The sequence below is a fragment of the Phyllopteryx taeniolatus genome, chromosome 9 (genome assembly GCF_024500385.1).
Source record: "Phyllopteryx taeniolatus isolate TA_2022b chromosome 9, UOR_Ptae_1.2, whole genome shotgun sequence".
Classification (NCBI taxonomy): domain Eukaryota; kingdom Metazoa; phylum Chordata; class Actinopteri; order Syngnathiformes; family Syngnathidae; genus Phyllopteryx; species Phyllopteryx taeniolatus.
Window position 1 is genome coordinate 701,562 of NC_084510.1, and position 21,000 is coordinate 722,561.

The window sequence follows — 21,000 nt, forward strand, 5'->3', positions numbered from 1 at the left end:
GCTATAGGGCGCCAGTTACTTGAGCCGGAAGGAAGTGTTTTTGGTGTCCAGGATGCAGCTGAAAGTTGGTTGCTTAAACCCCTATTAATTTTATTAATGAACCTGTATATGAGACCTAAGAAATGTGACCAGCTCTGGCTGATAGGCCATCATGGTTCAATAAATGCAATTTGAGATATTCATATTTTCTAATTCCACATTTAATTCCCTTCAAAATGACATATAACTCATGGAAGTACCTCGAAACAACACGTAGTGTACTCATTCAATGATTCGGCGACCTTTTTGGTCCGTTTTTCACTTTTAGAGGCCATAATGAATTGCTACCAACTGTTACGAATCATCCAACAGTTATCTTTTAAATATACGCGTTACCATTTGTTAAAAAACAGATTACACAGGGGTGTCCAAACGTTTTTCTCAGAGGGCCACTTTGAAATTATTAGACGTTGTAAAACCACGCATTATTCACCATACCACTATACAAGACGACTGATGACGCAGAATATGTATCCTAGTTTTAATCATCACATGGAAAACGTTTCGAAAGAGCAAGTACACGTTACAATTCTGGGACAACATTTCCTGGATTTATTATTATTGCCAAAAGTATTTGCTCACCCAGCTGAATAATCGGAATGAGGTGTTCCAATCACTTCGATGGCCACAGGTGTATAAAATCAAGCACCTAGGCATGCAGAGTGTTTTTAGAAACATTACTGAAAGAATGGGTCGCTCTCAGGAGCTCAGTGAATTCCAGCGTGGAACTATGATAGGATGCCACCTGTGCAACAAGTCCAGTCGTGAAAGTTCCTTGCTCCTAAATATGCTTTGTGTGTTTAGCAAGTTTTCCAATGAGACTTGACTTTTGAAAATAGGATAAAGATTAAGAAAGTTATGAACGTTTGAAACTTGGATTTAACAAAAAAGGGGGCTGTGTAAAATGTTATTTTTTAGTCCATGCTGGGAAGCCCAAAAATGGACGGCGGGGCGCAAATGGGCTGTAGTTTGGATACCCCAACAGTACAATGTGCTGGCATCCTTGTTGTTTTGGTTTTCTTGCCGTCCGCATACATTGAATCTGCGGACTACTTTGACCTCCCTATCTTAGTGTCGCCGTCGACACGCAGCACCTGTTCATATCTGTTCTGCAGCAGCAGCTGCTTTTGTTGTTTATTCGTTTTCATGGGATTATACAGTAGCTGCACCCTCTGACCCATCCATCCATTTTATGAACAATTTATACTCAACTTATGCTGGCCCCTATCTCAGCTGACTTCGGGTGCGCGGCGGGGTACACCCTGAACTGGTCGCCAGCCAATCACAGGGCATGCGCCCTCTCAATGAAAGCATTTTTTTCCATGGAATTAAGGTAGGAAATTCACATAGATTCCAACTCATTTATTTCTCTGGTGTTTGAATCTGACGATCGATAGTTTTTACGGGCTCGAGCTCACAATACGCCCGTGCTACTTCCGATCGGATTCACGCTGGAGGGTGACATTATGGTGTACTTTCGCCTGTTATTGGTTGCTACGGGCATTTATATAAATAATTTATGGAATGAAATCAAAGGCGAGGAATCCCCAGTTATTTTGATACCAATTTGGCTGGGGGGTTCCGCTCACTATGAATTGGTGAAAAAACATTTATGATGCTCATTGTTTACTAATTATTTGTTTTCATACACTTCGGCAACAATTTTACCTTTGAGCTGCTGGGAAATGAAATTAGAGATGTTCAGAAAGTTTTTGGGGAGACATCACAAAATCGAAAATATTCACCATCTGTTCTATTTTTGTCCATGAGGTGAAACTTTACCTTGCGGACTCTTTAGCCAGAGCAAGCAGAATAATTATTATTGTGCAGAGGTTCAACAACATTTTGTTTAACACTGACATTTAATTGAAACAGATGGCGCTAGTGAGGTATGAATGAATCTTTGCGTAATGAACCTTATAGCAAAGCAATTGGGCCCTGAAGCCTCATTGCTTCATGAAGCTTTATTTCACTACTTGAGGTCACCCTTCAAACTATGATTACCTGGTCATAGTTGTCATGGCCGTGGAAGAAAGGCTCTTTCCTGAAGATCATGCTGGCCAGCATACACCCCAAACTCCACATATCCAGACTGTAGTCATACATCTAAAACACAAAGATGTCAATCTTGCTGTAGCTCTGCGCACAATTATTTGAATAATAAAGTACAGTGGACCCCCGCAATTAGCAGGGGATAGGGACCGGGGCCTGAAGGCCAATAGCAAGAAAAATATATATTATTATTGCATTGAAAGGTGAATAGGTGAATCTGCGGGTGCCGAACCACGAGTACGCGGGGATCCACTATACATGCATTTAGCTTTATATAAACATGTCCTGTCCATGTATAAATCCACCCAAAGACATCACCGGTTTCACTCAAAGCATCAAGACCGATTAAGTATACAAAACTTAGTTTTTACCCAGTATGTGCTGTACTGAAAATATTTTTACACAAGTACAGATGGAGAGCTGATACTTTTTATACATTACCCTAATAGCTACATTACCTACCATAATTTCTTGTGTATAATACACTCGAGCATGATACGCACCCTGAAAATTGACCCCAAAAATCAATAAAAGCCTTCTTCCCATGTATATTACACACCCATGACTTTCTATGCATTGATAGATTTATATGCAATATATGTTAGTGGTGACCCTCTCCTAATTTTGTTTTTCTCATCAATTTTGATCAGTAATATTAATACTAAGGTTTACTTGTTCTTAATGTATTTAATACAGTGGCACACCCTACTGTTTTGTTTTGACACTGCAGCTTTATGGCGGTATTTTCCACCTCTTACATTGGCCAGGCACATCAACCAGCTTGCACAATGTACTGAAAGCTAGAGAGGTCATGTGCCCGGACAACATGTGCAAGATAATTATGGGATTAGGGGACGAAATGACATAATACAGCAATTTAACAACTATACAACGGCGCTAGCCACCTTGTTTTCTGTCAAGTTAGTCCCCTAATTTAGTGCTTCATACAGTACATCTGCCAAACATTCCACAAGAATATTGTAAGGAAATATTTAACAATGAATAATTTCAAATTATGTCCAGGCTGTATACAGGAGAATAGGCTGAATCAGGTTTGCGCAATAGTATTTTAGTTGGGCCTTTGTAAAAAATTCAGATGACATCAAAATGGAACCCTAATGACATATTTTAATCCAATTACACGTTTGTCACTACAGCACACACTGGCATACAAATTTGGCTAGAACTTAAGAAAGAAATGTAGTTGATGGCGTTCTGTATGTCTTGCCGACTACTTGCTTTGTCACATGGTATGTGTTTGCTAAATGACTCAGCGAGGGTTTTCTGAGTGTGTTGTGCAGATCCATCCATTCATGGAACAATCATGGATGGATAGATGGATAGATTTTTTTTCATCCCTTGAGGGAAATTTGATTTAGTAGCTTCATATCAAAGTTTTCAAACTTTTCCACATGACTAGGTGTTTCTTATGAAGAGTGAAATGGAAAAAAGATCAAGGTTTACACGCGCACTCACTTGTAACTTTGAAACGATGATGTGATGTCATGACCACAGAATCTTTTCCCGGTGACAAGTTTAGCAGCTGGTATTGGTAATATAGTACAGGGTTTAAATACTGTCAGTAAAGCAAACAGCTGTGGCAGTAGGGCTAAGCTAGCTCGCTCTTCCATTAGCCTCACCAGCAGCTGGGATGACTTTGACAGTGCAATTTTCTTGGTATATGTTATCCAAAATGAATAAATCCTCCAGGGAATAGACAATAAAAACTGGCCGCGTTTGGGAAGCCAGCACGTACATAGGTGGCCTGTGTCATTTTCCTGTTGGCCAACAAAAAGCTATACATGCGTTCCATTGAGGTCCATTGCGACAATGCACCCACTTGTTAAGCTGCTAAACTCCTGAAAAGGTTGCTCGGCCTGCTAGTTTGAGAGTGAGAGTTTGTTTTGCTTGCCACAGAGTCACGTGATTGAATCATGTCCGCTGATTTAGCGATTGACGACTTTCATGCACTTCCTCCTCTCTCTCCTCTTCCTATGCTGTCCATTTAGAGGCAGTAAGACTATTCAATAACGTCCAATTGGACATTGTTAAAACAACGTTCATGATAATATCAAAGGCGATATATATGACCCACCCCTAATCATAGCCTTATTACTTAACACAGAACATAGGGTTAGATGAATTATAGTATTTTGAATGTGAATCTAAACACAATACAAACTTATAAATTACAAGATATAAAACTAATTTATGGCTTTTCTAAAACAAATGTATTCATATACCTAATTTCACTGTTAAGGAATTTTCTCGCTTTTACTATACCCATGTATACGACCTATGTATGACTTTGAAGATTTTTTTGGGGGGGAAAGTACATTTTTATTCACGAAAAACGACAGTTAAGTCATTTTTAATTTTCTGTTACTGAAAATAGATAAATAAATACCAATGTGCTTCCTAAAAAATTATTTTTTTCTTGTTTTCCAAAAACTTTCAAATATGACTTAGGCAACTATGCTATTTGGCTGATAATATGCAATAGAGTGTTTGTATATTGATAAAACAAAGATACAGTGGGTACGGAAAGCATTTAGACCCCCTCAAATTTTTCACTCTGTTATATTGTGGCCATTTGCTAAAATCATTTAAGTTATTTTTTTCCCCCTCAATGTACACACATCACCACATATTGACAGAAAAAAACGGAATTGTTGACATTTTTGCAGATTTATTAAAAAAGAAAAACTGAAATATCACACAGCCATAAGTATTCAGACCCTTTGCTGTGACACTCATATTTAACTCGGGTGCTGTCCATTTCTTCTGATCATCCTTGAGATGGCTCTACCCCTTCATTGGAGTCCAGCTGTTTGATTATACTGATTGTTCTTGATGAGGAAAGCCACACACCTGTCTATATAAGACCTTACAGCTCACACTGCATGTCAGAGCAAATGAGAATCATGAGGTCAAAGGAACTGCTTGAAGAGCTCAGAGACAATTGTGGCAAGGCACAGATCTGTCCAAGGTTACAAAAAAAGAATTCTGCTGCATTTAAGGTTCCTAAGAGCACAGTGGCCTCCATAATCCTTAAATGGTAATCCATAATCGTTTGGGACGACCAGAACCCTTCGTGACTGTTCTTGAATGGCCCAGCCAGAGCCCTGACTTAAATCCAATTGAGCATCTCTGGAGAGACCTGAAAATGGCTGTCCACCAATGTTCCTGGATCTGGATCTGCAAGGAGGAATGGCAGAGGATCCCCAAATCCAGGTGTGAAGAACTTGTTGCATCATTCCCAAAAAGACTCGAGGCTGTATTAGCTCAAAAGGGTGCTTCTACTAAATACTGAGAAAAGGGTATAAATACTTATGGCTGTGTGATATTTAAATTTTTCTTTTTTAACAAATCTGCAAAAATGTCAACAATTCCGTTTTTATCTGTCAATATGGTGTGCTGTGCGTACATTAACGAGGGGGAAAATGACCAAATGATTTTAGCAAATGGCTGCAATATAACAAATAATTTTTTAAAATTTAAGGGGGTTTGAATACTTTCCATACCCACTGTATGTTCTCCTTGAACACCCTCGCAATCTCATCTGTACCTGATAGTCCACCAAGAGTTCTGGTCCTTTAAAGTAGCGTGAGGCGACCCTGACGTTGTACTCCTGTCCTGGGTGGTAAAATTCGGCAAGGCCCCAGTCAATAAGACGTAACTATAGACAGATACATTGAACAGTAAATGATAGTTTGTGACATATACATAGACATGTGGACATACACAAAATGATGTGCTCTAAAAATAAGTTTCAAAAAGATTGGTTGGAAACAGCCTTACACAGCGATGACAAGGCATAATGGTGATTTGACCTTTTCTACCTCGGCCATTTTGTTTCTAATATCATTAGGATTTATTGTTCTAAGTTTAAATAGCAATGTGACAAGAGTTCCCAAAAATGAGTATTGTTGTTGTTATTGCTGAGTATTGTTGGAATGGCCAGTTCAACCAGAGTATAACGCACTGGTTAAAAAAACAACAACTTGGGGTGGGTAAAAATATAAATTCATCAATGCATTGCAATATGATTTTGCTTCTACCCATATGATCCCATGTGATCAAAACATGAAGTATTATCTGTATTTTGTTAGTTTTTTTTCAAATAATTATTCTGAAGTTAAGCACTTTATTTGAACACGTAATAGTTTATTTTTATTTACTTGCTCTTACTTTGAAATTCTCAGCCCTACTTTTATTTAGTAAATGAGAAAACACAGTTGTGCTCATATGTTCACAGTTGTGCTCGTATGTTTGTTTACCCAGGCAGAATTTGTAAGATGGGTACAATTCTTTAAAGAAGACATGTGAAACACATTTAATTTTATTTGAATGTGATTCAACTTAAACTGTCAAGCATTTCAGAAAAGCATTAGTATTCAACAAAACACAACCATAAAGAAATTAATGATGGTTGTTGTTCAGTCCTCAGTTGTACTTAAAAAAAAAAAAATGTTAATTAAAGAGAAATATTCACAAATTCTGCCACGGTATGTAAACATATGAGCACAACTGTACATATATGTAGTCATATTGGAATGAAGGTGTAGGCTACACCTTTTTCATAACCTCTAGGTGGCGGTGGCATCTTAGAATGAAAGTGTACACCTCTCTCACAACCTCTTGGTGGCGGTGGCATATTGGAATTAAAGTGTACAGTTTTTTCATAACCTCTAGATGATGGCATATATTTATAAAATGTGAAAGTTTTTGTTTTCATTTTCCCCTATACTTATGTATAATCCGCACTATTGACTTTGTACAATATTTTGAGAAAAAAATGCGGATTATACATGACAAATTACGGTACTCTGATTGGATTGCTCACCATCACTCATTTAAATATGGAAAACAGCATGGGTCTGATTGGTCTATATCACTCCAGCTAAATGCACAGAAGCTTTCCCTCATGTTGAAAATACATTTCAGGGTTTAAAAAAATAAAAATACAAAATAAAAAACTAGAGCTGCGAGCACTCTGGCCCCATTGGGGTAGTGGCACTTTAGGGTATTGGCATGATGGAGTAGGGGCCGCAAATGGCCAGAGTGGTAGGTTGAACACCACATTGTAGGACAAGTGCAAAGTTATGGCCCATTCAAATCTGGGAAAAGGGGCCACAACTTCACCATGAAAAGGTAATAGGTCACTTCCTGTTGGGTTTAGGATATGGGTTGTAATGACATAATTGGTGGATGAAAACATAATGTAGGGCTCTGTAACAGGATTCGACACCCACGGTTTGCATGCTGGCCACCACCTTTTATAAAACATGGGCCACACAAGAATGGAGGATGGCCTGCAAATGGCCCCAAGGCCATAGGTTAGGTATTAGTGTAGTAGTATACTACATAAGGTATCATACAGTTATAGTAGTACTATAATTACTAGTACTACTTCTAATGTACATCCTCCATAATGGACAAAATGCGACCATTTAGGAGTAGTCTAGACTCCTGCACTGTAACAGTGGCCGCACATAAATGAAGGACGGGCAGCAAATGGCCCCCGGGTGGCAGGTTGGACACCACAGCTGTCAGAAAGATGCAAAGCCGTGTAAAAGGTTATATTGAGAAAAGGCGGGCCGCACATGAATGGAGGATGGCAAAGTGCAAGTGCAAAGGTATAACCCATACAAATGTTGGAAAAAGGTCCACAGCTGTATACTGAAAAGGTAATAGGTCACTTCTTGTTCGGTTTGGCATATGGGTTATTGTTCGTGTCGGGGTGCTACACGTGTCTGAATTTTCAAATGCCTAGGTGTGACGTCGCGCGAATAGGTCTTTGATGAACTGGAATCATGTTCTGTTTTGTGGCGACATCAGAAAAGCTAAGGTTGAAGAGGCGTTTTCGTCATATACAGTGGGCACGGAAAGTATTCAGACACCCTTAAATGTTTCATTGTTATATTGCAGAAATTTGCTCCAATATTTTTAAGTTATTTTTTCCCCTCAATGTACACACAGCACCCCACCCATATTGACAGGATTTTTGCAGATTTATTAAAAAAGAAAAACTGAAATATCACACAGCCATAGGTATTCAGGCTCTTTGCTCAGTATTTAGTAGAAGCACCCTTTTGAGTTAATACAGCCTGGAGTCTTTTTGGGAATGATGCAACAAGTTTTTCATACCTGGATTTGGGGATCCTCTGCCATTCCTCCTTGCAAATCCTCTCCAGTTCTGTCTGGTTGGATGGTGAACGTTGGTGGACAGCCATTTTCAGGTCTCTCCGGAGATGCTCAATTGGGTCGTCGTCCTGTCCCTGCAGTTGAAAAGCACCCCCACAGCGTGATGCTGCCACGACCATGCTTCCCTGTTGGGACTGTATTGGACAGGTGATGAGCAGTGCCTGGTTTTCTTCACACATACCGCTTAAAATTAAGGCCAAAAAGTTATATCTTTGTCTCATCAGATCAGAGATTTTTATTTCTTGGACTCCTTCAGGTGTTTTTTTATTTAGCAAACTCCATGCGGGCTTTCATGTGTCTTGCACTGAGGATAGGCTTCCGTCGGGCCACTCTGCCCACCAGGTCCCGACTGGTGGAGGGCTGCAGTGATGGTTGACTTTCTACAACTTTATCCTATCTCCCGACTGCATCTCTGGAGCTCAGCCACAGTGATCTTTGGGTTCTTCTTTACCTCTCTCACCAAGGCTCTTCACCCTCGATTGCTCAGTTTGGCCGGACGGCCAGCTCTAAGAAGGGTTCTGGTCGTCCCAAACGTCTTCCATTTAAGGATTATGGAGGCCACTGTGCTCTTCGGAACCTTAAATGCAGCAGAATTCTTTATTTGTAACCTTGGACAGATCTGTGCCTTGCCACAATTCTGTCTCTGAGCTCTTCAAGCAGTTCCTTTGACCTCATGATTCTCATTTGCTCTGACATGCACTGTGAGCTGTAAGGTCTTATATAGACAGGTGTGTGGCTTTCCTAATCAGGTCCAATCAGTACAATAAACACAGCTGGACTCCCGTGAAGGTGTAGAACCATCTCAAGGATGATCAGAACAAATGGACAACACCCAAGTTCAATATATGAGTGTCACAGCGTCATGTCAGTGTCATGTCTGAATACTTATGGCTGTGTGATATTTCAGTTTTTCTTTTTTAATCTGCAAAAATTTCAACAATTCATTATTTTTTCTGTCAATATGCGATGCTGTGTGTACATTAAGGAAAAAAATTAACTTGAATGATTTTAGCAAATGGCTGCGATATAACAAAGAGTGAAAAATTTAAGGGGGTCTGAATACTTTCCGTACCCATTGTAGATAGACAGTGCTGTGAAAAAGTGTTTGGCCCCTTCCTGATTTACCCACTGTATGCAGAAAAAGGTTTAGATCTTGGATTCCAGCTCATGAAAAATGGGAGCAAAAACAAAAGTGTATTATTTTTGTTCAGTATATGAACTAAACACTAGGTCATTTTTGGAACTATGAACTGGACTTTGAACTAGTTCGAGTTGGAGTAGAAATTGAACTTGCCCTTTGTTTTTGTTTTTTGTCCTGTTCGACTGTTAGGTCAAGCAGAATGAAGGCTCTGTATCCCTTTTATGCCGGAACAGTTTTACTGTGTCACAGTGGAGTTTTTAAGATGCCGCTGTGGTTTTCATAGTATTATAATGGATATTTATTGAGAATCACAGTCGATCAGTCGAACAGAACAAAGTTTCTAGAGGGGAGTGAGAGATGAGGACAAAAGACAAAGCACTAACTGTAAACAAGAAAGTAAATCATTATATACCTAGAACAATGACATTAGATATGAGTGTTGTATGGGGCAGTAGTGCTACACCCTGTGTGGGAAGGACAGGACAAGATAGGACAAGGGTCGTGACCGGCTGTACAACTGAAGTGTGGTGGGAGTGGCTATGTAAATTATAAACGTTTATAGGACGAGTGTGAGTGAGGGGATACTGTCGCAATAAGTGAGTGGCCCCACACCCAGCGAAAAAGTCTCAGGGGTGTGTGCCAGCAGACACATGCAAGTGAATTGACACCGTTTGGCATGCACAATGACTGACAGAAGTGTCCTGTAATTGCTGTGCCTGGGAGAACCCCACCCAATCAATCGAGAGGCAGGATCAGGCCCAAGAGTCCACCCGGCGGACGGGACATGTCCCACACCGAGGGACTCATTAGGCGCTCCGCCACCACCACCACCTCCCCCAGGAGAGCAAGACGCCACCCCAACCAACAAGGCCCACGGTGCAGCCAGTCCCAGCACAGCCTGAGGGTGGGATGCTGTCCCTTGTTTGTTGGAAAGATGGGCTGATAGGGGCGCCCGACAAGGGAACGATAAGTGGGGGGAACAGCTGCGGGGCATGAGAGGGGAGCCCCAACGCCAAGCAGTCATCCGTCCCAGGGGGCCCGGCCTCAGGAGCACTGCCACGAAGCTAGTGAAAACCCACCTTCCCCCTCTGTTACTATCTCCCTACCCCGTGTATTAGTGGTGTGGTTCATAACACTGCAATCTAACAGCCAAATCCCCCCCACCCAAGACCCACCGCCCCCCAGAGATGGGTGTATGTGGTGCATTATAAGAAATGGGGATGAATGTGTGTGATGTATTCAAATCCTGGGGGGCAGGCAAGGCAGTGGGGCACGGCGCCAGGACAGGAAAACAGCACTGACGTGCTGAAAACCGGTCCGACACACGCATCGTCCCGACCCCATACCAGTCCCCCATAAACCCCTGGATATGTGTGTGCCTAGATGTGACAAGTGTGAAAAATATTTACACTGAGTGGTGTGAGTGTGTGCTCGCTGAGTGATTAAGAGGCATGGCTCCTGCAGGTTGGCCCCATCAGGCAGGACAACCACGGACAAAGAGGCCCGCCCCACCCAGCCCCGCAGCACCGACCCCAGTACTCCCCCCACATTCCAGCCAGCACCCACTACCCCCGCCCCCAAACCAGGCAGGGACGAAAACCGCACAGCAGGCCCCGCAGCCCGCAGGGGACCACCCGGCCCCCCCACGAGAAGAGGAGGCGACCGCAGCGGGACGATGAATGAACTTTCCCAACATTCATCCTGTATTATTTCATATCCCAATATATATCGCAGGCCTATATTGCAGATTTTGATTACAGTTGTTCCTCTATTTTTTATACTGTTTGTACAATATTTTTATGGTATCCATTGCGCTTGCTCTCTCTCAATGTATTTGTTTAAATGTGTTTGAATTTTTTAGGGTGTGTTTATACAGTGGGGCAAAAAAGTATTTAGTTAGCCACCAATTGTGGAAGTTCTCCCACTTAAATATATGAGAGAGGCATGTAATTTTCATAGGTATACCTCACGTATGAGAGACAAAATGAGAAGAAAAAAAATCCAGAAAATCACAGTCTGATTTATTATTAGAATTTATTAGCAAATTATGGTGGAAAATAAGTATTTGGTCACCTACAAACAAGCAAGATTTCTGGCTCTCACAGACCTGCAACTTCTTCTTTAAGAGGCTCCTCTGTCCTCCACTCGTTACCTGTATTAATGGCACCTGTTTGAACTCATCAGGATAAAAGACACCTGTCCAGAACCTCAAACAGTCACACTCCGAACTCCACTATGGCCAAGACCAAAGAGCTGTTAAAGGACACCAGAAACAAAATTGTAGACCTGCACCAGGCTGGGAAGACTGAATCTGCTATAGGTAAGCAGCTTGGTGTGAAGAAATCAACTGTGGGAGCAATTATTAGAAAGCGGAAGACACACAAGACCACTGATAATCTCCCTCGATCTGGGGCTCCATGCAAGATCTCACCCCGTGGGGTCAAAATGATCACAAGAACGGTGAGCAAAAATCCCAGAACCACACGGGGGGACCTAGTGAATAACCTGCAGAGTCTCCTCCTCTCCGGTTTGGGAACTATTTTTGATTTCAGCGTAATATCGGAACACTTTCAACTGCCTAGAACAAAAAAATACACCCAATCGGAGCATTTGTAATCTAAATCATTTGTAAGTCTCTTTAATCAAAACTTAGCACGTGTTAAAATTGCTGGGGGGACCATTTATCAGCCAGGTAGCTTCAGTGTATATATAGTCGTAGAACAATATTCTATGGGTCTTAAAAAGTCAGTCAAAATGCTTTAAAATGGCTGGCACGCTAGGCGTTGCGTTTTCTGAAACGGCTGGCACTGAATGTGTTCAAGTTAGCTATAAATGTGATAGCTGAAGAATCTTGCAATTGTAAAATTGATGTGTCAGCAGCAAGAATTCACTCTGCATTGCTGTTTTTTTTAATCATTAATTTAAACATTAATTAATCTTCACTAATACATCGGGTGCCAGGTGTTCAAGAACTTACCTTATGGTGTTCATGATCAATCATCACATTATGCGGCTTGACATCTCTATGCATGATTCCCATACTGTGGCAATAGTCCAGAGCCTATTGAAAATAGCCATACATCAACTAGCACAAAAGATCATTTGGAAAGAAAACGGAGCCTATAGGTTTATCTGCAGCAGACAATTCAAGGTCGACTCACCTTAAGGATCTCGTACATATAGAACCGGATGTCATAATCTGTCAAAGTTTGGTACAATTGCTGGGGATCAAAGCAAAGTCATCAGGGTGGGATCATATTACACAGAATAATGACTGTATGACTACAACAATACATCACTCCGTGGAAAAAAGCAGTCAGAATGCACCAGTGATTGAGGATAGAACTGGAATACATGGGACTGGACAATAATGGTCCTCCATCAGATACGGTGTCGGAAATTGGAATGTGTGAAGTGTGCAACCACACAGGGCAGGCAACCCCCTCCCCCCCGCTGATGAATGGATTTACAATGGTAATATGAATTTACCGATTTCACATCCATCCATCCATCCATCCATTTTCTGAGCCGCTTCTCCTCACTATGGTCGCGGGCGTGCTGGCGCCTATCCCAGCTATCTTCGGGCAGGAGGCGGGGTACACCCTGAACTGCTTGCCAGCCAATCGCAGGGCACATACAAACAAACAACCATTCACACTAACATTCACACCTACGGGCAATTTAGAGTCGTCAATTAACCTACCATGCATGTTTTTGGGATGTGGGAGGAAACCGGAGTGCCCGGAGAAAACCCACGCAGGCACAGGGAGAACATGCAAACTCCACACAGACGGAGATTGAACCCCGGTCCTCAGGACTGCGAGGCTGACGCTCTAACCAGTCGCTCACCGTGTCGCCCCGATTTCACATATATAGGAAAAAAGAAAAAAATGGTCGATGGCAAATGGACTGCACTTATATTATATAGCGCTTTATATACACCATCACAGTGCAGAAAGCGCTTTACAAAGTCTCACATTCATCCACTCACACACAGATTCATACACCAGTGGGCGACTGCTGCCATGCAAGGCGCTGCCAGGCCCAGTGGGAGCAAATTAGGGTTCAGTGTCTTGCCCAAGGACACTTCGACACGCAGACAGCCGGGATTCGAACCAGTGACCCTTAGGTCACTGGACGACCTGCTCTACCTACTGAGCCACAGCCGCCCCGCAGCAAAAAGCAAAAGAGCAACGAAAGGAAGCTTTAGAATTTAAGAATATTTTAAAGAAAAACTTCTCACCTTGAAGTCAGTGTTGTTAACGTGTTCAAAGACCAAGGCAGGTGTACGAGACTGAAAAACAACAAAGACATTTATAACACTGCAGATAGAAGTGACCTACTGGGACTGACGAGTATCACATTGCAGAACGTTTCCTAATATGTCCAGGTTTTATTTTGCATTTAATCAGGATATATTTTGTTTATTTTAGGTTCAAGTCTGGGTTTTGGAAATACCTTTTCAGTTAACTAGTAGTAGTCCTCTGCTGTTCCATTCTCTCAAAACATATCAGTACCACTGGAAAGTCAAAACCGTGCCCAGAGCAGGATCCCTCTACCATGAACATGGTCCCAAAGAAATTAAAAATTTCACTAAGAGGCTTGACAGTGTCGGTATCGGTGACGTGGATTCTTTAATGCATTGGTGTTGGGTTGACATTCACTAGAATGGGTAGGGATTTCACTTTTGACCTCAACCATCTTGTGTGAGGTATCTTTCAAAATCAGTGTGGCTCTTACTTAGAATTATCCATAAAAGTTGTGAAGTGAAGGTTGGTTTAAAATGATGACTGGTGGAAAACAGAAAGCTATGTTTCCCAATAATTAATTTGCCAGCAGACATCCGTCCATTTTCTTCCGCTTATCCGAGGTTGGTTCAAGGGGGCAGTAGCTTTAGTAGGGACGCACAGACTTCCCTCTCCTCAGCTACTTCATCCAGCTCTTCCGGGAGGATCCCGAGGTGTTCTGAGGCCAGCCGGGAGATATAGTCGCTCCAGCATGTCCTGGTTCGTCCCCGGGTTCTCCTCCGGGGGGACGTGCTCGGAACACCTCACCAGGGAGGCGTCCAGGAGGCATCCTAATCAGATGCCTGAGCCACCTCATCTGGCTCCTCTCAAAGTGGAGGAGCAGCGGTTCTACTCTGAGCCCATTGCGGATTACCGAGCTTCTCACCCTCTCTCTAAGGAAGAGCCCGGACACCCTGCGGGGGAAACTCATTTCGCCAGCTTATATCCGGGATCTTGTTCTTTCGGTCACGACCCACAGCTTGTGACCATAGGTGAGGGTAGGAATGTAGATCGACCGGTAAATTGAGAGCTTCGCGTTTTGGCTTAGCTCCTTCTTCACCACAACGGACCGATGCAAAGTCTGCATCACTGCAGCTGCTGCACCGAGCCACCTGTCGATCTCCCGTTCCATTCTTCCCTCACTCGTGAACAAGGCCCAAGATACTTGAACTCCTCCACTTGAGGAAGGATCTAATCCCCGACCTGGAGAGGGGATGCCCCCCTTTTCTGACTGAGGACTATGGTCTCAGATTTGGAGGTGCTGATTTTCATCCCAGCCACTTCACACTCGGCTGCGAACCGCTCCGAACCGAAGCACCCCCCCACAGGAATCCTCGAGGGACACGGTCGAACGCCTTCTCAGACTCCACAAAATACATGTAGACTGGCTGGGCAAACTCCCATGCAGCCTCGAGGACCCTGCCAAGTGTAGAGCTAGTCCACCGTTCCATGGCCAGGACAAAAACCACACTGCTCCTCCTGACTCTCGACTTCCCGACGGCCCCTCCTCTCCAGCACCCCTGAATAGGCTGTGGAGTGTGATCCTTCTGAAGTTGGAACACACCCTCCAGTCCCCCTTCTTAAAAAGGCGCGGAACATGGTCCACTCTGACTCAATGTTCCCCGCCTCCCCTGGAACAGGCGCAAAGTTCTGTTGGAGGTGGGAGTTGAAACTCCTTCTGACACGGGATTCTTCCAGACATTCCCAGCAGACCCTCACAATACGTTTGGGTCTGCCAGGTCAGACCGCCATCTTCCCCCACCATCGGAGTCAACTCACCACCAGGTAGTGATCAGTTGACCGCTCCGACCCTGTCTTCACCCACATGTCCGAAAGTCTGATGGCACAACCACAAAGTCGACCATCGAACTGCGACCTATGGTGTCCTGGTGCCAACTGCATGTGTGATGCTTGAACATAGTGTTCGTTATGGACAATCCGTGATGAGCACAAAAGTCCACTAACATTGGGGGAAGGTCGTTCCTCCCGATCACGCACTTCCAGGTCTCACTGTCATTGCCCACGTGAGCATTAAAGTCCCCCAGCAGAACGCTGTCCTCCAGCGCCCCTTCCAAGGACTCCAAAAAGGGTGGGTACTCTGAACTGCTCTTTGGTGCAAAGGCACAAACAACAGTCGGGACCCGAAGGCGGAGGGAGGCTACCCTCTCGTCCACCGGGGGTGAACCCCAACGTACAGAGCCAGGGAGCAATAAGTATACCCACACCTGCCTTTCACCGTGGGCAACTCCAGAGTGGAAGAGAGTCCAACCCCTCTTAAGAGGACTGGTACCAGAGCCCAAGCTGTGTGTGGAGGCGAGCCCGACTATGTATCGTCGGAACTTCTTGAGCTCACACATCAGCTCGGGCTCCTTACCTGCCAGAGGTGACATTTCACGTCCCTAGAGTCAGCTTCTGTAGGCGGGGATCAGATCACCACGGTCTGAGCAAGGGAAACCTAAATCCATATATATTGTTCCTCATAGGGGTCTTTTAGCCGTGCTTTGTCCCGTCCCTCACCTAGGACCTGTTTGCCATGGGTGTCCATACCAGGGGCATGAAAACCCAGACAACTTAGCTCCTAGGATCATTGGGACACACAAACCCCTCCACCACGATACGGTGACGGCTGCAGGAGGGGTTTGCCAGCAGACATTGAGCGAAAAAAGGACATTTCATAGCTACCATTTAAACTACAGTATTTAGCTCCCAGGCATAATTAAATCATCTACCTTACCATTGCTCCTATTGGTCAGTAACTTAGTCACTGTCACTTTTGTAACCATGTGTACTTGACAAACCATCTGAACAGGCTTAACCCTTACGTAATGTTGTAAAGAAAGTATTAGTGGAGGGTGTTCCCTGATGACAGAAAGACACTAGACAGCTTCATGACCCTTAAGGTGTTTTATACTTGACATTTTTGGTGATTTTTTTTCTTGCAGGATTCAAGTTTTAAGTTTAGCTTTTGTGAGTGCCATCCTCAAAAAGGCCCAGCAGAGGATGTACTTCCTGCGGCTTCTGAGAAAGCATGGCCTGCCACCGGAGCTGCTGAGACAGTTCTACACAGCGGTCATCGAATCAGTCCTGTGTTCTTCCATCACAGTCTGGTTTGGTGCTGCTACAAAAAAGGACAAACTCCGACTGCAACGGACAATCAAAACTGCTGAAAGGATTGTCGGTACCCCCCCTACCCACCCTTGAGGACTTGCACGCTGCCAGAACTAAGACTAGGGCGTGCAAAATCCTCTCGGACCCTCCCCACCCTGGTCACCAGCTCTTCCAGCTCCTTCCCTCAGGTAGGCGCTACCGATCAATGCAAACTAGAACTAGTAGACATTCCAACAGCTTCTTCCCTCTTGCAATCAACTTCTTGAACAGCTAACTTACAATTCCATTACAACAAGCTGCCAATTTTTTGACTTGAGTTCGTTGTCACATTTCTGTATTATGTATTACTCGTGCACTCACTGTAGTTGTCTCGCCGTGCTGCACTATTTGCATATAGTGGCCACTCATGCCAGAGTAGCATCTGCTCCATTTGCACACTGATTGAGGAGTATCTGTAACATTTGCACAACCATTGTCCCAGATTATCGCAGTACTCGTCACTTTAAACCGCATACACTCCTTGAAGTCTCAGTGCCCTTTGCACAATGGTCATTGCACCGGACTATTGCGATATTAGCCATTCGAACTGAGGACTCTGCATCTTTTTGCACAATTGTTGTTTGTTGTTGTTTTTTGTCAATGTCTTTATGTCTCCAAAGTGTTCTGTAAATTGACTGTCTGTTGTACTAGAGCGGCTCCAACTACCGGAGACAAATTCCTTGTGTGTTTTGGACATACTTGGCAAATAAAGATGATTCTGATTCTGATAGTCATTTGTGGATAATGGCTCTCACTGTGGTTCGCTGGAGTCCCAATGCTTTAGAAATGGCTTTATAACCTTTTCCACACTGAAAGATCTGTTACTTTTGTACTGATTTGTTCCTGAATTTCTTTAGATCTCGGAATGATGATTTTTCCATACAGGGCCATGTAAGTTTGGATTTTTTTTCGTCCTTAATAAAAAAAACATTTTAAAAGTTTGTGTTTACTTGTGTTGTGTTTGACATTTAAATTTGTTTGACGATGGGACACATTAACGTGTGACAAAAATGCAAAAAATAAATAAATCAGGAAGGGGCCAGCTGTCTACAGTGGGTACGGAAAGTATTCAGATCCCCTTAAAATTTTCACTTGTTATATTGCAGCTATTAGCTAAAATCATTTAAGTTAATTTTTTCCTGAGTGTAGACACAGCACCACATATTGACAGAAAAAAACAGAATTGTTGAGATTTTTGCAGATTTATTGAAAAAGAAAAACTGAAATCACACAGCCATAAATATTCAGACTGCTCAGAATTAAGTATTTTTCACACCTGGATTTGGGGATCCTTTGCCATTCCTACTTGCAGATCCTCTCCAGTTCTGTCACGTTGGATGGTGAACGTTGGTGTACAGCCATTTTCAGGTCTGTCCAGAGATGTTCAATTGGGTTTAAGTCAGGGCTTTGGCTGGGCCATTCAACAACAGCCACAGAGTTGTTCTGACGCCACTTCTTCGTTATTTTAACTGTGTGTTTAAGGTCATTTTCTTGTTGGAAGGTGAACCTTAGGCCCAGTCTGAGGTCCTGAGCACTCTGGAGAAGGTTTTCGTCCAGGATATCCCTGTACTTGGCCGCATTCATCTTTCCTTCGATTGCAACCAGTCGTCCTGTCCCTGCAGCTGAAAAACACCCCCACAGCACGATGCTGCCACCACCATGCTTCACTCTTGGGACTGTAATGGACAGGTGATGAGCAGTGCCTGGTTTTCTCCACACATACCACTTAGAATTAAGGCCAAAAAGTTCTATCTTGGTCTTATCAGACCAGAGAATCTTATTTCTCACCATCTCGGAGTCCTTCAGGCAATTTCTTTTAGCAAACTCGATGCGGGGTTTCATGTGTCTTGCACTGAGGAGAGGCTTCAGTCGGGCCACTCTGCCATGAAGTCCCGAGTGGTGGTGGAAGGCTGCAGTGATGGTTGACTTTTTAGAACTTTCTCCCATTTCAGGACTGCATCTCTGGAGCCCAGATATTTGGGTTATTCTTTACCTCTTGGCTCTTCTCCCCCAATTGCTCAGTTTGCCCGGACGGCCAGCTCGAGGAAGGGTTCTGGCCATCCCAAACGTGTTCCATTTAACATTATGGAGGCCACTGTGCTCTTAGGAACCTAAAGTGCAGCAGAATTATTTTTGTAACCTTGGCCAGATCTGTGCATTACCACAATTTTCTCTGAGCTCTTCAGGCAGTTCCTTTGATCTCATGATTCTCATTTGCTCTGACATGCACTGTGAGGTCTTATATAGACAGGTGTGTGGCTTTCCTTATCAAGTCTAATCAGTATAATCAAACACAGCTGGACTCCAGTGAAGGTGTAGACCCATCAAGGATGATCAGAAGAAATGGACAGCACCAGAGTTAAATATATGAGTCTCACAGCAAAGGGTCTGAATACTTATGGCTGTGTGATATTTCAGTTTTTCTTTTTTAATAAATCTGGAAAAAGTTCAACAATTCCGTTTTTTTCTGTCAATATGGGGAGCTGTGCGTAAAAAAATTAACTGATTTTAGCAAATGGCTGCAATATAACAAAGAGTGAAAAATATAAGGGTGTTTGAATACTTTCCGTACCCACATACACATATATCTATAAACACACACATATGTACACGAACACACACACACAGACACACACACACACACACACACACAGTATATTAGGTTCCCTCACCCGGTCGTGGGTCACCGGGGCCCCCTTCTGGAACCAGGCCTGTTGGTGGTGCTCGATGGCGAGCGCCTGGTGACCGAGCCTACATCCATGCGGCCCTACCGGGCTCAGCCCAAAGAAGTAACATGGGTCCCTCTTCCCACGGGCTCACCAACTGCAGAAGGGACCAAGGGGGTCAGGTGCAATGTGAGCTGGGTGGCGGCCGAAGGCGGGGACCTTGCGGTCCGATCCAAGGGTACAGAAGCTGGCTCAAGGGACGTGGAATGTCAACTCTCTGGCAGGGAATGAGCCCGAGCTGGTGTGCGAGGTTGATAAGTCCCGACTAGATATACTGTATTTTCACAACCATAGGGCGCACCGTATTAAAAGGCGCAGTCTCAGTTACGGTGTCTATTTCTGTATTTAACACATACATCAAGCGCACCGTATTATTGGGCGCAGGCATGGTGAAACATATGCTATCTTAAAACATACGGTAGCATGCATGCACGCTAAAACAATGTTTTTAAAAAGGCAGCGGGAGCAAAACTGACTTCGGTTGTACTTTAAGTATTTAACGATGTACTCGCGTTATTTTTTTTGCGTTTTGTTGTAGTCAGTCTCGTTGCCGGGGGGCTATTCAGCAATGATGCCGGCTTTCGCAAGAGCTCAGACAACAGTCAAAGCAGATACCTTAGCCCAAGCATCCACAATCCATTCACATATGGTGGCGTAACTCGCTTGGCGTTGCCTCCCAGTCTTAGTTGCACTTGGTTTTTCACAGAGGCTGTGAGATGGGCGCGCATGGAGTCACAGATCAACAGGGACGGTGACGCGTGGAAAAAACTATCCGGTCTCTTTACGTACACCTCACTCAGCCACTCTCTCATTTTCTCCTCGTCCATCCAGCCCTGTTGATTGGCCTTAACGATGACTTTGGGTGGAAACTTTTCTTTAGGCAGCATCTTCCTCTTAAAAATCACCATAGGTGGCAGTTTCTGTCCATTACCATGGCAACCAAGCACAACAGTAAAAGCCGACTTCTCGTGCCCCGTTGTGAGTATCGCTACCGTGGTGGTCCCCTTATTCTCTACAGTGTGGTTCACCGGGATGTTGAAAGTGAGTGGCACCTCGTCCATGTTGGTGATGTAGTTGGGCTGGATGTCTTTGTCGGCAATCTTTTTACTGCAGTAGGAGCGGAAGATGGCCAGCGTTTCCTTGTAATCCACCACGGTAGTCCTTGCCCGGATGGATCGATAGCGCCGTTTCATAAAACGAAAGCACCAAGACGGACCTCCTTGAAAATGTTCTATTTTCATTTCTTCTGCAAGCGTTATTGCCCTCAGTCGAATGGTGACTGTAGAGACGCTTCTCCTGGCTGTTCTTTGCTCATTAATCCATTGCTCTAGTTGGTCTTCCAACTCGGGCCACCTCACATTCGTAAGCAAAGCCAAACTCAGCTTCGTCTTCTTGACTTGGC

General features: G+C 43.8%; 1 protein-coding gene across 6 annotated transcripts in view; it reads right to left on the bottom strand.

Annotated features, from left to right (window-relative positions):
- csnk2a4 (casein kinase 2, alpha 4 polypeptide) overlaps positions 1 to 21,000 on the bottom strand; it is a 46,888-nt gene that overhangs the window by 15,110 nt on the left and 10,778 nt on the right. For 4 of the 6 annotated variants that reach the window (XM_061785465.1, XM_061785466.1, XM_061785463.1 and 1 more), the window contains 5 exons: positions 13,683 to 13,733; positions 12,601 to 12,660; positions 12,417 to 12,500; positions 5,660 to 5,770; positions 2,044 to 2,145 (listed from right to left, as the gene is read on the bottom strand). In XM_061785465.1, coding sequence (XP_061641449.1) covers positions 2,044 to 2,145; positions 5,660 to 5,770; positions 12,417 to 12,500; positions 12,601 to 12,618 — 315 coding nt within the window. In that variant the 5' untranslated portion in view covers positions 12,619 to 12,660; positions 13,683 to 13,733. Of the gene's footprint in view, positions 1 to 2,043; positions 2,146 to 5,659; positions 5,771 to 12,416; positions 12,501 to 12,600; positions 12,661 to 13,682; positions 13,734 to 19,544; positions 19,696 to 21,000 lie in introns of all 6 variants that reach the window. The other 2 variants (XM_061785467.1, XM_061785464.1) reach the window with 2 other exon arrangements.